General features: G+C 42.7%; 1 protein-coding gene across 1 annotated transcript in view; it reads left to right on the top strand.

The window, feature by feature from the left end:
* LOC126462349 (protein dopey-1 homolog) overlaps positions 1-18,258 on the top strand; it is a 345,125-nt gene that overhangs the window by 317,183 nt on the left and 9,684 nt on the right. Inside the window, exon 31 of the mRNA XM_050096065.1 lies at positions 12,916-13,042. Within this exon, the coding sequence (XP_049952022.1) occupies positions 12,916-13,042 (127 nt within the window). The remainder of the gene's footprint in view (positions 1-12,915; positions 13,043-18,258) is intronic.

The following is an 18,258-nucleotide window of genomic DNA, read 5'->3' as shown; positions in this document are numbered from 1 at the left end:
GATTCTGTCCAACCACCTGATACATCTCGATTGAAGACTAGTTGCCTGAAAAACAGGGTGGATTTTGACCACCACAGATGTGATCTTCTGTGCCAGACAAATGCAGGACCTTTGCAAATAATGACATCATCATCTGTATGTGGATTCATAGATCTTGCCTAGGCCTTCGACTCAGTCAAAAAAGATGTCTTGTGGAATATATTAGCTAAAATACGCTGTTCTGTAAAGTACATTTGTTAGATTGCTGCATGATGACAGGAATGGCATGGTTCTTGTGAAAATGCCCCGAAGAGAATTTCGAAAACACAGTGGGAGTGAAGTGAGGTCGTGTGGTACCTCTCACTTCCTTCTCGATATTTGTGGGAACTACACTTCATCTTGTCAATGCGGAACTGCCAGAGGGCATAGAAATAGAATATAGCACAGGTGGTGGTTTGTTCAATCTCAGTAGACTACATGCCAAGACTAAAGTATCCATAGCTGGCCAGTGTTAACTCAAAAAGTTAACTTCGATAAATGTTAAAGCGTTACTTTACAGGAGATTTATCGGAAGGTAAAGTTAATCATTAACTCATAATAGTGAGCTTTACGTATTCTTTTTACTGCTACTGGCTCCACTGTTGATATCTGAATGCCCAAGATCAATTTTTCTTTTTGGGTTTCCTCAACTGGACCTTGCTTTCACAGTTTCTTTGAACTGTGCGTACTGTGATTCATGTGCTCTTCTTAAGTTTTGTTTCAAATTATTAAAGCTCAAAGTGTAAGCCCTAAGTGCTCATTTTTAGGCAAACTCAGTTTACAATTGAAAAGTATTTGTTCTCTTGATTTGAATACAAAATTAACATAATCACTTAGGTGCAGCCACAGATTTTCTTCAGTTGTAAGCTTGAATCCGATTCCATGATTTAGTTTCCACAGTAAATCCGCTATCAAAAAGTAGTACTTAACAGGAACTCGGTAAACAAACAACAATAACCAGATAACAGCTAGTTATTCTCACTTGCACTCAGTTGCTTACCTCAGTTGTGCACATCCCGGTGTAACCCACACCCACATGACTTGAACTTGTCAAAAGATGATTCCTGCTGGCAGCATAGCATCATTTTTGCCATAAATAGTGGGTACCTAATTAACAATTAATGGACTCAAAGAAAGTTAATGGAAGTTAAAGAGCCCATTAATATATACGAGGGCCGTTCAGAAAGTAACCTCCAGTTGATTTAAAAAAGTACACCAAGTTAAATAAAAATATTTTAATATATACATCTTACAACTACATCTTTGCACTATTTTTCTGCATAGTCTCCATAGCGATTGAGGCACTTATCGTATCTCTTCACAAGCTTTGAAATTCCTTCTGCATAAAAATCACCCGCTTGTGCCTGGAGCCAGCCTGTGACCGCATCTTTGAGCTCTTCGTCGTCATCAAACCGCTGTGACCCGAGCAATTTCTTCAAATGCATGAAGAGGTGATAATCACTTGGCGCCCGGTCTGGGCTGTAAGGTGGATGGTTGATAATGTCCCACTTGAAGGACTCAAGAAGGGCCGTTGTTCTGCGAGCAGAGTGAGGACGGGCGTTATCGTGCAAAAAAACGATACCGGAAGTCAGCATACCACGGCGTTTGTTCTGTATAGCCCATCGTAACTTTTTTATTGTTTCACAGTACACGTCTTGATTAATGGTCGTACCACGTTCCATGAATTCAACCAACAACACCGTTGCCATCAGTTTTCTGGCAGAAAAATCTTGCGAGGCTTTTCTTGGTTTGGTAGGTGAATTTGAATGTGCCCACATCTTTGATTGTTCTTTTGTCTCAGGGTTCACGTACTTAATCCAGGTTTCGTCACCGGTCACGATTCTGTTTAACAATGGTTCTCCTTCGTCCTCATAACGTGACACAAAGTCTAATGCAGAGGCCATTCTTTGAGTTTTGTGGTGGTCGGTAAGAATTTTGGGCACCCATCGTGCACAGAACTTACGGTAACCCAATCTTGCTGTCACTATCTCGTACAAGAGAGTCTTAGAAATCTGTGGAAAACCAGTAGACAACTCCGACATTGAGAAACGTCGATTTTCACGAACTTTTGCATCAACTGTCTGAACGAGTTCGTCAGTCACCAATGATGGTCTACCACTCCTCTCTTCATCATGAACGTTTTCTCGTCCACTTTTAAATAAACGTACCCATTCACGGACAACTCCTTCACTCATAACTCTTGGTCCGTACACGGCACAAAGCTCACGATGAATAGCTGCTGCAGAATATCCTTTGGCTGTAAAAAACCTTATGACAGCACGCACTTCACATTTGGCGGGGTTTTCTATTGCAGCACACATTTCAAACTGCCATAAAAACTAAACTAGCGCAGGTACGACGTTCACTCGACCACGGCTTGATGCCGACTGACCTGTTGAGTGCGTGAACGCACAGATGGCATCGCTACTCCCCCCATAACCCGCACTGTGACCAATCGGAGGTTACTTTCTGAACCGCCCTCGTGTGTGTGTGTGTGTGTCTATATATATATATATATATATATATATATATTACATGCAGTCTCCCATCCTTCATCAAAGACACCAACCACTTCCTTGAACGCCTGGAATCCTTACCCAATCTGTTACCCCCGGAAACCATCCTTGTAACCATTGATGCCACGTCCTTATACACAAATATCCCGCACGTCCAGGGCCTCGCTGCGATGGAGCACTTCCTTTCACGCCGATCACCTGCCACCCTACCTAAAACCTCTTTCCTCATTACCTTAGCCAGCTTCATCCTGACCCACAACTTCTTCACTTTTGAAGGCCAGACATACCAACAATTAAAGGGAACAGCCATGGGTACCAGGATGGCCCCCTCGTATGCCAACCTATTCATGGGTCGCTTAGAGGAAGCCTTCTTGGTTACCCAAGTCTGCCAACCTAAAGTTTGGTACAGATTTATTGATGACATCTTCATGATCTGGACTCACAGTGAAGAAGAACTCCAGAATTTCCTCTCCAACCTCAACTCCTTTGGTTCCATCAGATTCACCTGGTCCTACTCCAAATCCCATGCCACTTTCCTTGACGTTGACCTCCACCTGTCCAATGGCCAACTTCACACGTCCGTCCACATCAAACCCACCAACAAGCAACAGTACCTCCATTATGACAGCTGCCACCCATTCCACATCAAACGGTCCCTTCCCTACAGCCTAGGTCTTCGTGGCAAACGAATCTGCTCCAGTCCGGAATCCCTGAATCATTACACCAACAACCTGAAAACAGCTTTCGCATCCCGCAACTACCCTCCTGACCTGGTACAGAAGCAAATAACCAGAGCCACTTCCTCGTCCCCTCAAACCGAGAATCCCCCACAGAAGAACCACAAAAGTGCTCCACTTGTGACAGGATACTCTCTGGGACTGGACCAGACTCTGAATGTGGCTCTCCAGCAGGGATACGACTTCCTCAAATCCTGCCCTGAAATGAGATCCATCCTTCATGAAATCCTCCCCACTCCGCCAAGAGTGTCTTTCCGCCGTCCACCTAACCTTCGTAACCTGTTAGTTCATCCCTATGAAATCCCCAAACCACCTTCCCTACACTCTGGCTCCTATCCTTGTAACCGCCCCTGATGCAAAACCTGTCCCATGCACCCTCCCACCACCACCTACTCCAGTCCTGTAACCCGGAAGGTGTACACGATCAAAGGCAGAGCCACGTGTGAAAGCACCCACGTGATTTACCAACTAACCTGCCTACACTGTGATGCATTCTATGTGGGAATGACCAGCAACAAACTGTCCATTCGCATGAATGGACACAGGCAGACAGTGTTTGTTGGTAATGAGGATCACCCTGTGGCTAAACATGCCTTGGTGCACAGCCAGCACATCTTGGCACAGTGTTACACCGTCCGGGTTATCTGGATACTTCCCACCAACACCAACCTATCCAAACTCCGGAGATGGGAACTTGCCCTTCAGTATATCCTCTCTTCTCGTCATCCACCAGGCCTCAATCTCCGCTAATTTCAAGTTGCCGCCACTCGTACCTCACCTGTCTTTCAACAACTTCTTTGCCTCTACACTTCTGCCTCGACTGACATCTCTGCCCAAACTCTTTGTCTTTAAATATGTCTGCTTGTGTCTGTATGTGTGGATGGATAGGTGCATGTGCGCGAGTGTATACCTGTCCTTTTTTCCCCCTAAGGTAAGTCTTTCCGCTCCCGGGATTGGAATGACTCCTTACCCTCTCCCTTAAAACCCACTTCCTTTCGTCTTTCCCTCTCCTTCCCTCTTTCCTGATGAGGCAACAGTTTGTTGCGAAAGCTTATGGATACGTGTGTGTGTGTGTGTGTGTGTGTGTGTGTGTGTGTGTGTGCGTGCGTGTGCGAGTGTATACCCGTCCTTTTTTCCCCCTAAGGTAAGTCTTTCCGCTCCCAGGATTGGAATGACTCCTTACCCTCTCCCTTAAAACCCACTTCCTTTCGTCTTTCCCTCTCCTTCCCTCTTTCCTGATGAGGCAACAGTTTGTTGCGAAAGCTTGAATTTTGTGTGTATGTTTGTGGTTGTTTGTGTGTCTGTCGACCCGCCAGCACTTTCATTTGGTAAGTCAAATCATCTTTGTTTTTAGATATATATTTCCTACGTGGAATGTTTCCCTCTATTTTTATATATATATATATATAAGAACACCGTGAATTCATTGTCCCAGGAAGGGGAAACTTTATTGACACATTCCTGGGGTCAGATACATCACATGATCACACTGACAGAACCACAGGCACATAGACACAGGCAACAGAGCATGCACAATGTCGGCACTAGTACAGTGTATATCCACCTTTCGCAGCAATGCAGGCTGCTATTCTCCCATGGAGACGATCGTAGAGATGCTGGATGTAGTCCTGTGGAACGGCTTGCCATGCCATTTCCACCTGGCGCCTCAGCTGGACCAGCGTTCGTGCTGGACGTGCAGACCGCGTGAGACGACGCTTTATCCAGTCCCAAACATGCTCAATGGGGGACAGATCCAGAGATCTTGCTGGCCAGGGTAGTTGACTTACACCTTCTAGAGCACGTTGGGTGGCACGGAATACATGCGGACGTGCATTGTCCTGTTGGAACAGCAAGTTCCCTTGCCGGTCTAGGAATGGTAGAACGATGGGTTCGATGATGGTTTGGATGTACCGTGCACTATTCAGTGTCCCCTCGACGATCACCAGTGGTGTATGGCCAGTGTAGGAGATCGCTCCCCACACCATAATGCCGGGTGTTGGCCCTGTGTGCCTCGGTCGTATGCAGTCCTGACTGTGGCGCTCACCTGCACGGCGCCAAACACGCATACGACCATCATTGGCACCAAGGCAGAAGCGACTCTCATCGCTGAAGACGACACGTCTCCATTCGTCCCTCCATTCACGCCTTTCGCGACACCACTGGAGGCGGGCTGCACGATGTTGGGGCGTGAGCGGAAGACGGCCTAACGGTGTGCGGGACCGTAGCCCAGCTTCATGGAGACGGTTGCGAATGGTCCTCGCCGATACCCCAGGAGCAACAGTGTCCCTAATTTGCTGGGAAGTGGCGGTGCGGTCCCCTACGGCACTGCATAGGATCCTACGGTCTTGGCGTGCATCCGTGCGTCGCTGCGGTCCGGTCCCAGGTCGACGGGCACGTGCACCTTCCGCCGACCACTGGCGACAACATCGATGTACTGTGGAGACCTCACGCCCCACGTGTTGAGCAATTCGGCGGTACGTCCACCCGGCCTCCCGCATGCCCACTATACGCCCTCGCTCAAAGTCCGTCAACTGCACATACGGTTCACGTCCACGCTGTCGCGGCATGCTACCAGTGTTAAAGACTGCGATGGAGCTCCGTATGCCACGGCAAACTGGCTGACACTGACGGCGGCGGTGCACAAATGCTGCGCAGCTAGCGCCATTCGACGGCCAACACCGCGGTTCCTGGTGTGTCCGCTGTGCCGTGCGTGTGATCATTGCTTGTACAGCCCTCTCGCAGTGTCCGGAGCAAGTATGGTGGGTCTGACACACCGGTGTCAATGTGTTCTTTTTTCAATTTCCAGGAGTGTATATACACTCCTGGAAATGGAAAAAAGAACACATTGACACCGGTGTATACCACCGGTGTGTATATGTTGTTGTGGTCTTCAGTCCTGAGACTGATTTGATGCAGCTCTCCATGCTACTCTATCCTGTGCAAGCCTCTTCATCTCCCAGTATCTACTGCAACCTACATCCTTCTGAATCTGCTTAGTGTATTCATCTCTTGGTCTCCCTCTACGGTTTTTACCCTCCACGCTGCCCTCCAAAACTAAATTGGTGATCCCTTGATGCCTCAGAACATGTCCTACCAACCGATCCCTTCTTCTGGTCAAGTTGTGCCACAAACTTCTCTTCTCCCCAATCCTATTCAATACTTCATCATTAGTTATGTGATCTACCCATCTAATCTTCAGCATTCTTCTGTAGCACCACATTTCGAAAGCTTCTATTCTCTTCTTGTCCAAACTATTTACCGTCCATGTTTCACTTCCATACATGGCTACACTCCATACAAATACTTTCAGAAACGACTTCCTGACACTTAAATCTATACTCGATGTTAACAAATTTCTCTTCTTCAGAAACGCTTTCCTTGCCATTGCCAGTCTACATTTTATATCCTCTCTACTTCGTCCATCATCAGTTATTTTGCTCCCCAAATAGCAAAACTCCTTTACTACTTTAAGTGTCTCATTTCCTAATCTAATACCCTCAGCATCACCCGACTTAACTCGACTACATTCCATTATCCTCGTTTTGCTTTTGTTGATGTTCATCTTATATCCTCCCTTCAAGACACCATCCATTCCGTTCAACTGCTCTTCCAAGTCCTTTGCTGTCTCTGACAGAATTACAATGTCATCGGCGAACTTCAAAGTTTTTATTTCTTCTCCATGGATTTTAATACCTACTCCAAATTTTTCTTTTGTTTCCTTTACTGCTTGCTCAATATAGAGATTGAACAGCATCGGGGAGAGGCTACAACCCTGTCTTACTCCCTTCCCAACCACTGCTTCCCTTTCATGTCCCTCAACTCTTATAACTGCCATCTGGTTTCTGTACAAGTTGTAAATAGCCTTTCGCTCCCTGTATTTTACCCCTGCCAGCTTTAGAATTTGTAAGAGAGTATTCCAGTCAACATCGGTGTGTATATACACTCCTGGAAATGGAAAAAAGAACACATTGACACCGGTGTGTCAGACCCACCATACTTGCTCCGGACACTGCGAGAGGGCTGTACAAGCAATGATCACACGCACGGCACAGCGGACACACCAGGAACCGCGGTGTTGGCCGTCGAATGGCGCTAGCTGCGCAGCATTTGTGCACCGCCGCCGTCAGTGTCAGCCAGTTTGCCGTGGCATACGGAGCTCCATCGCAGTCTTTAACACTGGTAGCATGCCGCGACAGCGTGGACGTGAACCGTATGTGCAGTTGACGGACTTTGAGCGAGGGCGTATAGTGGGCATGCGGGAGGCCGGGTGGACGTACCGCCGAATTGCTCAACACGTGGGGCGTGAGGTCTCCACAGTACATCGATGTTGTCGCCAGTGGTCGGCGGAAGGTGCACGTGCCCATCGACCTGGGACCGGACCGCAGCGACGCACGGATGCACGCCAAGACCGTAGGATCCTATGCAGTGCCGTAGGGGACCGCACCGCCACTTCCCAGCAAATTAGGGACACTGTTGCTCCTGGGGTATCGGCGAGGACCATTCGCAACCGTCTCCATGAAGCTGGGCTACGGTCCCGCACACCGTTAGGCCGTCTTCCGCTCACGCCCCAACATCGTGCAGCCCGCCTCCAGTGGTGTCGCGAAAGGCGTGAATGGAGGGACGAATGGAGACGTGTCGTCTTCAGCGATGAGAGTCGCTTCTGCCTTGGTGCCAATGATGGTCGTATGCGTGTTTGGCGCCGTGCAGGTGAGCGCCACAGTCAGGACTGCATACGACCGAGGCACACAGGGCCAACACCCGGCATCATGGTGTGGGGAGCGATCTCCTACACTGGCCGTACACCACTGGTGATCGTCGAGGGGACACTGAATAGTGCACGGTACATCCAAACAGTCATCGAACCCATCGTTCTACCATTCCTAGACCGGCAAGGGAACTTGCTGTTCCAACAGGACAATGCACGTCCGCATGTATCCCGTGCCACCCAACGTGCTCTAGAAGGTGTAAGTCAGCTACCCTGGCCAGCAAGATCTCCGGATCTGTCCCCCATTGAGCATGTTTGGGACTGGATGAAGCGTCGTCTCATGCGGTCTGCACGTCCAGCACGAACGCTGGTCCAACTGAGGCGCCAGGTGGAAATGGCATGGCAAGCCGTTCCACTGGACTACATCCAGCATCTCTACGATCGTCTCCATGGGAGAATAGCAGCCTGCATTGCTGCGAAAGGTGGATATACACTGTACTAGAGCCGACATTGTGCATGCTCTGTTGCCTGTGTCTATGTGCCTGTGGTTCTGTCAGTGTGATCATGTGATGTATCTGACCCCAGGAATGTGTCAATAAAGTTTCCCCTTCCTGGGACAATGAATTCACGGTGTTCTTATTTCAATTTCCAGGAGTGTATATATTAAATTGAGTTACAAGTTATTAACAATCTTGTGCCCAGCTGTGAAAGTGTCCATTACAACCATCATTGAACATCAATATGCTGATGTTAATGTCATTCTTGCCAACTCAGAAGATCTACAAGCAGTTGTAAATACATTTGATGACGCATATACGACTATCGGACTAAACCTTAACATCCAGGAGAAGCAGATCCTATGTCAGCATGAACCTAACTACATATTGCCACATGCCTAACAATTGCAGTATTAGGCAGAATGCTGTGGAACATAGAATACTTCCCATACTATGGCAGCTATCATTCAGAAAACGCATATATTGATGCTGAAATCCAATGCTGCCTCCAATGTGCCAGTACTGCTTTCAGTTGTCTTTTGGTAAGTGTCTTTGGTAATCATAATAACAACATCAAGACCAAGCTCTATATATACTAAGCTGCTGGTATCCATGTCCTACATATGGGTGCAAAGCACTGAATACTTACAGAAGGCATTTTTTGAAAAAGGTACCATCATTGCTGCCTCATAAGGATCCTAAGGGTGAAATGACAAGATTGGTGCACTAACATCAGTGTTCTGGAAGAAGCAAACTCTATTAACATTGAGTCCTGATGATTGTCAACTCAGTTGGCTGGGCCGCATTCTTCATATGCCCCTTGTTCATATGCCCCTTTACCAAAACAAATTATGTATTTCCAGCCAAAGGATGATCAAAGAAAACTAAGAAGACCACAAAAAACAATACAAAGCTCTATTAAAGGACAATATTCAAAGATGTCAAATTGAAAAGTAACTGGCAAACTACTGCACTTAATTGTCCAGTATGCTGTTGTAATGTTTGGAAAGGAATTCAGCGCTTCAAACAAATGTACGGAAAACAGAAACTGACAAGCACAGTGCTCAGAAACCATGGGAGCTCCTGAAGATAACCAATTCCGTGCACATGGTCCCCACCAGAACAAATGTATGTCAACAACAGACATTCTATATGAAATCCATCAATGGTCTGGTTCTTGATACTTCAGATTTTGATAATTTTTTGTAAATTTGTAGTAGCAGTTGTTGCATGAAAAATCTGAAATTAAAATTTTAAAACCTCTCCTTTTTTAGTTATTAATTTATAAAACCTCCAAAATTAAGTGATTTTTGTTAGGTTTTTAAACATAAAAATCACTTGTTGATGGTCCAGCATTGAAATCTGCAGCAATTTGTGAAAGGGTTACACTTCTGTCATGGTGAATGATTCTCTTCAGTCGTCATTGGTCCCATTCTTATAGGATCTTTTTCTGGATGCAGCAATGTCTGAGATTTGGTGTTTTACTGGATTCCGTATATTCACGGTACACCCGTGAAATAGTCATACAGGAAAACATGCACCAACTGCAACACCACATTCAAACTCACTTAAATCTTGATCATCTGCCTTTGTAGCAGCAGTAACCTATCTAACAACTGCGCCAGACAATTGTTGTCTTATATAGGCATTGCCGACCGCAGCACCATATTCTGCCTTTTTACATATCTCTGTATTTGATTACACGTGTCTGTACCAGTTTCTTCGGCACTGTGAATAATTTCCTTAATTATACCTTCACTTTACAAATACATTGATACTCATCAATACTATCAATTATCGGTGATGTAGCTGTTATTACTTAACAATGTGGTAATTGAGTGCCTTGCAAAGAAAAATTTTTTCCTCGTCAACAAGGTAGATATTAAGGTGATCCACTAACAATCTTACTAGAATCTATGATTGTGTATTGGAGTTTTATTTCAAATGACATAACCTAGTTCTTCCAAGTGCAGTGACAGATTGTTGATGTAATGACACAGTCTTTTACCAGTGTATTCTGAAGCCGTACGTAGCTCTTCAGGTCATAGTCTATATGTTCTTCCTGTGGTAATTGTGGTATTTAATTTACAAAGTATGAAGTTTAGGTTTACTACTACTTTTTCATTTCTTGATAGCACAGAAACCATCCACCATTTATTGTCATGGGCACAGGAAACAAGTTCTGTAATCTGTTCAAATGCTGCAGCGTCTGGACCCACTTGAATTTTATGAACATTAAAATCCTTAGAATCATAAACTTATATCTTTGGCTTGCTCATAGGTGTAAATTCGCGATAGTTTTGAGTCCCTGTGATGGCTGTGGCTTTATAAAATCCTTTTGCCAAGCTCCATTTTTATGCTGCATGCTCATCATTTGTCACATAGAAAAAGTGACTGATGGCATACATGCTTTATCCCACTCAAACGTTAAGAATAGAAGTGATCGTTTACACACACACACACACACACACACACACAGTCATTGTACAAATAAGAATTAAACTAATGTAAATTAAAATATATAACAAATGAAAAATGCATACTATCCATAACATTATTTGTATTAACTGTTATGCAGTGAGGTAACAAAAGTCACCTGATACCATTTTGTGTCGGACCTGCTTTTGTCCAACGTAGTGCAGCAACTCGACATGGCATTGAGCCATGCTACCTCTGTAGCCGTCCATAATTGTGAAAGTGTTGCTGGTTCAGGATTTTGTGCATGAACTCACATCTCGATTATGTCTCATAAACGTTTGATGGGATTAATGCCAGGCAATCTTGGTACTAAATCATGTGCTTTGTCCAGAAAGCTCTTCAAACCAGTTACAACCAATTGTGGCCCAGTGAGATGGCGCACTGTCATCCATAAAAATCCCATCATTGTTCGGAAGCATGAGGTCCTTGAATGGCTGCAAATGGTCTCCAAGCAAACAAACATAATCATTTTCAGTCAATGATCAGTTCAGTTGGACCAGAGGACCCAGTCCATTCCATGGAAACACAGCCCACACCATTATGGAGCTAGCAACAGCTTGCATAGTGCATTGTTGACAACTTGTGTTCATGGCTTTGTGGGGTCTGAGCCACACTTGAATCTTGCCATCAGCCATTACCAACTGAAACTAAGACTCACCTGACCAGGGCATGGTTTTCCATTCATCTAGAGTCCAACCGATATAGTCACGAGCCCGGAAGAGGCGTTGTAGGTGATGTCAAGCTGTTAGCAAAAACATTAGCATCGATTATCTGCTGCCATAAACCAAATTTTGGTGCTCTGTCCTAATGGATACATTTGTCATAGTCCCACACAGATTTCCGCGGTTATTTCACATATTATTGTTTGTCTGACAACTCCCATGCATCTTGTGCCAACTACCATTTTGCATTCAAAGTCTCTTAACTCCCATTGTGCAGCCATAATAAAGTTGGGAACCTTTTCACATGAATTACCTAAGTACAAATGACAATTCCGCCAGTGCACTGCCCTTTTGTACCTCATGTACATGATAAAACTGCCATCTGTATATGTGCATATCGCTATCCCATGACCTTTGTCACCTCAGTGTATGGTGTAGTGTATTACAAATCTAAAATGCTTAAGTGAAGCGTCCTAGTACTCAGTACTTTCATTTTAATGATAATTTTGTGAACCAGCTTGCAAACCAAGTGCAGTTGAGATAGAGTATGCAATAGAAATAACAGTAAAATAAAATTTATTTCTGTATGTTCTCTGTGGAATATCATCATGAAATTTGGCACATGCATTAACAAACAGTGTACAACTAACATATTTTTTCCAAAACAAAAGAAAGTTCCGATTTTGAAATTTTCAGAATTTAAAAATTTTGGTTTGGAAAAATTTTGCATTTTAATGAATTTGGTCAAGCAACACAAATTTTTAAAGCCTATAACAAACAATAAAATGGTATAAATTTCAGGCCTATATGTCCGATACTTTTTGCAACATGGCCACTTTGAGGTTTCAAAATGTTGCAAAAATTGCAGTTTTGGGAGCTTTAAAAATTAATTACTCAAAAATGAAACATCCCAAAAACTTTAATTTCGAATTTTATCTTATTTTGACACAAAGAAAAAAATTACAAAATTCTAAATCATCAGGGTTTGGATCTATTTTTGTATTAGTTGATTTCAACTGTGGAAAAATCTGTAGCCTGTACAGTTACTTAAGATCTCATAGAAACTGAGTTTTGAAGACAATCATACTCATCAGCGGATGATAGCCCATCATCTCACACAATGAAGTATTCTGCTGAAAAATTGTTTGATTAATTTTATGTTAAAATCCGTTTCATATTGAGTTTTAGTATGAATCATATGATAGTATTTACCATTTTATTATTTTCTCATGCACTTGTTTGTACCTTTGTAATGTGATGTGTGTTCATAACCATTTTCTCTCTCTCTCTCTCTCTCTCCAGGTATCGTTGGGCGTTTGTGGGTAGTTCTGAGCTGTCAGATGTGGATAATCAAGGACTAGGTGAAACAGCTCGTCCGCATGATTTTGTTCCTCACATCAAACGGATAGCTCATTTAATGGATATAAAGGTAGCATATATTAGCTGTAAATATAAACTGATTGCATATTATTGGGTTAATACATAAGTTCGTAATGGTTTTCCATAATTTAATAAACACGACATACACATAGAACAGAGACTTTAGTTGACAACATCGGTAGCTCCGTGAGGCTATTTGCAGATGACACGGTTGTCTACAAGAAAGTAGCAACATCAGAAGACTCGTACGTACTCCAGGAGGACCTGCAGAGGATTAATGCATGGTGCGACAGCTGGCAGCTTTCCCTAAACGTAGATAAATGTAATATAATGCGCATACATAGGGGCAGAAATCCATTCCAGTACGATTATGCCATAGGTGGTAAATCATTGGAAGTGGTAACGACCGTAAAATACTTAGGAGTTACTATCCGGAGCGATCTGAAGTGGAATGATCACATAAAACAAATAGTGGGAAAAGCAGGCGCCAGGTTGAGATTCATAGGAAGAATTCTGAGAAAATGTGACTCATCGACGAAGGAAGTGGCTTACAAAACGCTTGTTCGTCCGATTCTTGAGTATTGCTCATCAGTATGGGACCCTTACCAGGTTGGATTAATAGAAGAGATAGACATGATCCAGCGAAAAGCAGCGCGATTCGTCATGGGGACATTTAGTCAGCGCGAGAGCGTTACGGAGATGCTGAACAAGCTCCAGTGGCGGACACTTCAAGAAAGGCGTTACGCAATACGGAGAGGTTTATTATCGAAATTACGAGAGAGCACATTCCGGGAAGAGATGGGCAACATATTACTACCGCCCACATATATCTCGCGTAATGATCACAACGAAAAGATCCGAGAAATTAGAGCAAATACGGAGACTTACAAGCAGTCGTTCTTTCCACGCACAATTCGTGAATGGAACAGGGAAGGGGGGATCAGATAGTGGTACAATAAGTACCCTCCGCCACACACCGTAAGGTGGCTCGCGGAGTATAGATGTAGATGTAGATGTAGATGTAGATGTAATATATTCTTCTTCACTATTTACAACAGACTGCCAACACTGATATAACTTTTCAATTCCATGACTGTAGCAATGGCACGGTTTTGAGGTGAAGAACTCATTGAATCATTTTCAGATTGCATTTTCATCCAGAAAGGAAGTCCTTTGAAGGGTGTGTGAGAGAATGTGGAAATGGTGAAAATCTGAGTGTGCAAGATCAGGTGAATAAGGTGGATGCGAAATGACTTTCCAACCCAACTCCTGTAACGTATTTTTTGTCAGTCTAGCAAAATGTGAGCGAGTATTGTTATGGAGTAGCATCACTTCATACAATTTTCCTGGTTGTTGTTCTTGGACTACATCTGCAAAATCTCTCAGTTGTTGACAATATGTCATCAGTGATGATTGCACCTTGGGGAAGCAATCTGTAGTACACCACACCATCACTGTTCCCCCAGATGCATAACATTTTTGCGATTTTGGCATAGAGCATGCGGTACCCATACACCAGATTTTTGAACTTTCTGCATTGCATGCAAGCATAGTCATCACATTTGCCAGTTTTTGTGTACACTGAAATTGAGCATTGTGGATTAATGCGTTAAAACGATATTCACCACAACCCAAACATCTTCTTGAATGAAGAGAGTCACTGATGTCAAATTGAGGCTCCTTAAAACAAGAAATCATTTTCTTACTGTGCTCTGTCCAGTGACATTATCCGCATATATGGCACAAATGTTTCTGGCTGACTCCACTGCTATCACCCCTCTATTAAACTCAAATAGCAGATTGTCAGAAATGTTCTGATGTTTTCATTTTGAACTCCATTTTCTAGTGTCCACAGCTCTACTCACTATCTCCAAATGATAATATGTGAACTCAAATAGAAACAGTGAACTACAAATAAAAAATATCAATCGGTAAAGCAACTGGAATACCAACATGCAAAACAAGAATGGTACGAACTGATGCACCATATCGTGGCATGTATCCGGCGACAGTTTTTTATAGTATGCATAAAAGACGTATCCAAAACGTAGTTGTAATTGCTTCTGCACAATGCACGTTCAGGGAGCAGTATACATACAGTGGCAAGTTGGCTGCATGTTCAAATTTATTAATACAACCTCAAAAGGATACAGTCTGTAACCAAGGCAGGCAATGCAGTGGTTGAGACTCCAAATTCCCATTACGTGGAATGAGATTATAACTCACATGTGAATATAAGTTTTTCTCAGGATTTGTCTAAATGAATGGAGGACATATTCTTGGCTGATCACTTTAATAGGGCTATGGCCGTTTCCCAAACCCAGTTCCTTATTTCCAACTGACAAGAAGACCACACAGAAATTGCATTTTTGTAATTTTTCATGTTTATGGTTCAGAACTCTAATATCAGTCTTTCCTAACATTTTGATGAAACTCTAAAAAATTCTCAAGCACATTGACTTTAATGTCTTTCGAGCACCTTTAATACTCTAAACTAAGTTCGATTTTCCAAAAGGCAGTGTGGTTCTGTGGTAGGATGCCCACCAGCCATGTGGGGGCGCTGGGTTTGATTGCCAGCCAGTTTAAATTTTTAATCGAAAGTGATGTTTTACAAGCCCATCTGTGAAGCATAAAATACAGAAAGATGGGAAAAAAAAGAAACCAGTATGGGTCGAGACTGGTAATTGCTGGATCAAGTCTTTTTTTCGGTCGTTCCATCCCCGCTGAGTTTGAATACCTCTATTTAAATATTAAATTCATCAACATATGCTAATTAACTCGCATTTATTTGTCACTTTTACCATAATACATGTCTTCTTATCTCTAATTACATATTGCACACAAAAATTCAGTTTTCATAGCAAACATAAATTCTTGATTACCGATCTTTTATGAAAGATTGTTAACAAAGATTGCTTGAATTTAAAAACAGGGGCATATGCCTTTGATTAAAAATATATCACAGCTAGGAGTCAAAATTGGGCCTTCCACATGGCAGGCTAGTATTCTAACATAAAGCCACACAATCCATTGAAGAATGAACTTGGTTTAGGGTATTAAAGATATTCTGAAAACTTTGAAGTTTATTTTCTCAAGAATTTTTGAGAGTTGCATTGAACTGCTGTGGCAGAGTGATATCAGAGTTCTGTGCTTCTCATACTGTAAAGATAAAAAAATATATAATTCTGATGGCCGTGTCTCCTTGTGAGCATGAGCTCTGCCTCTAATGACAGAACTTACATAATTTTCTGTTATGGTTTTTGATCAGATACCAGTTGCAGATACTTATAGATGACCAGTGCGGGCTGTAATCAGCATATGGCACGAAAACTTGCTGATATTCTAATGCATTAATGCGGAACCGATTAATGCTGGGATAAAATTACTTGATAGTTGATGATGTCTGTCACTTGGCCCTACAGTGTTGCCATATCAGCTACTGCACAATTAAAGGCAACACGCAAGCATGTTGGGTCACTTCACATGTGCTGAAATGCTTTTCATTTAACACGGAGCAGTGTTAATTGGTTCCGCAGTGAGGCCCCCCCCCCCCCCCCCTTTTCCTGTTCTCTTTTAAGCCAAGTATTAAATTAAGGTACAGTGTGTCAGGTACACATTACATTTATAATTAATCATTAGCTAATCCTTCTGATGAGGTAACATGAGCACAATTCTAAGCACTAAATCACACCTTAGTTCAGTCAGAACTCCTTCCCCTCCTCCCACCCCATACAAATCCACTATCTTGAAGAGCTTGTTCACAGTGCAGTGAGCATTTGACACACATTTAACTAAACTTTATAATCTAATGTGGACTATTCATATGCTAGATATCACACTCATTTTTTGGAGAGTATGTAGTACCAGCTCTATCCATAGCATACTTTAAATGGCTAGTGATTGAATTGCAACAGACAATGCATTTTGTAGCCCTGAATTTACACTCATATCTTAACCACAACCTCTTGACGTACAATGTATTGAGAAAATGGCAGTTTTCAACCTGTGGCAGAACTATTAATCACACTCGCTTTGCTCACAGATTTTAAAGCTGACCTGTACGAGTGAACTTAAGATGGAAAAAATTCAGTTTCAGTGCTAAAAGCGAACTATAACTTCCCACTTTTGCTACATGGGCTGTCACAATACAGTCCTGGTTGGAACTCATTTACAGGCTATTATTCACACAAGCAAATTCCAAAAGAAGGAAGAATAATGATACAAGGAAAAAATAAGAGCAAATAAAAAAGTCAATATGAAAGATGATGCAACAAAATTAAAAAAAAAAAAAAAAAAAAGAAATTAGATTGAAAGCTGTTAATTGAAAATAATAGAGTTATTTTGGTCAAGTCTTGAAAAACAAAAAAATATTATCACATACTGCAACATTCAAACCTGCCTACTTTTCACCACAGACTGTGACATTACCACTGCACTGCAGAACCAGTTGAAATTATGTCGTTATATTTATACAGGGTATATAGAACCAGTTGCAACAATTGTTTTCTGTCTTCAAAAAAATCAGTTTCACAACGTGTCATATGAAGTTCACCTACTGCAGGCCAATCTCTGTGATGATAATTAAATATGTGAAGCTGAATCGCGTCTTGTGCAAAAGAATCCAGCAGTCTTTGGATAGTGGTGTGTATGAAATGTGCGTTATTTCGTTACCATCGTGTTGTCTGTCTGTGTGTTGTTTTGGGTGTGTTTATTGTGTGTGATGAAATGCGAAATAAAAGGGCCAGACCCAGGACTTGGGATCCAAACACAACTTGTAAAAAATCCAGACAAGTAATTGGAAGTTAACTGAGAGTTTGTTGAGACACTTTGACAATGGAAAACGGTTCAGGAGTGATGTTGCATGAGTGCTCTGGTTGGAGACAGACACCTCCAACTGTGAAGTGTCAACTATCAAGTAATTTTAAACTGACTATAGTTGGAAACTTTTGGCTACCACGTGCAAATCTAATGCCGTGAATGCAAGAAAGTGGTATAGAAATGTTTCAGTGTGTAATGGATTAGGAATGCGATGTGGGCAGAGTAGTTCAAATAAATGAGAGGCATAATGTTGATTTTTAATATTAACTAATGCTTACACAATTTGTTCAATACAAGCACTGAAGACTTTGATGAGATGCTGCACAGTGCCTGTATATATTATTTTGTATCATTTAAGTTGGAAATCAAACGCTTTGTATGTTGTCCCTAGTGATCTTCTTCCTACAGGTGAAAATGTTAGTGACACAACAGTGAACGATAGCATTA

This window comes from Schistocerca serialis, chromosome 1, assembly GCF_023864345.2.
Source record: "Schistocerca serialis cubense isolate TAMUIC-IGC-003099 chromosome 1, iqSchSeri2.2, whole genome shotgun sequence".
NCBI classification, from domain to species: domain Eukaryota; kingdom Metazoa; phylum Arthropoda; class Insecta; order Orthoptera; family Acrididae; genus Schistocerca; species Schistocerca serialis.
Note: the sequence above shows the minus strand (reverse complement) of the source record. Positions and strands in the feature narration are given on the sequence as shown.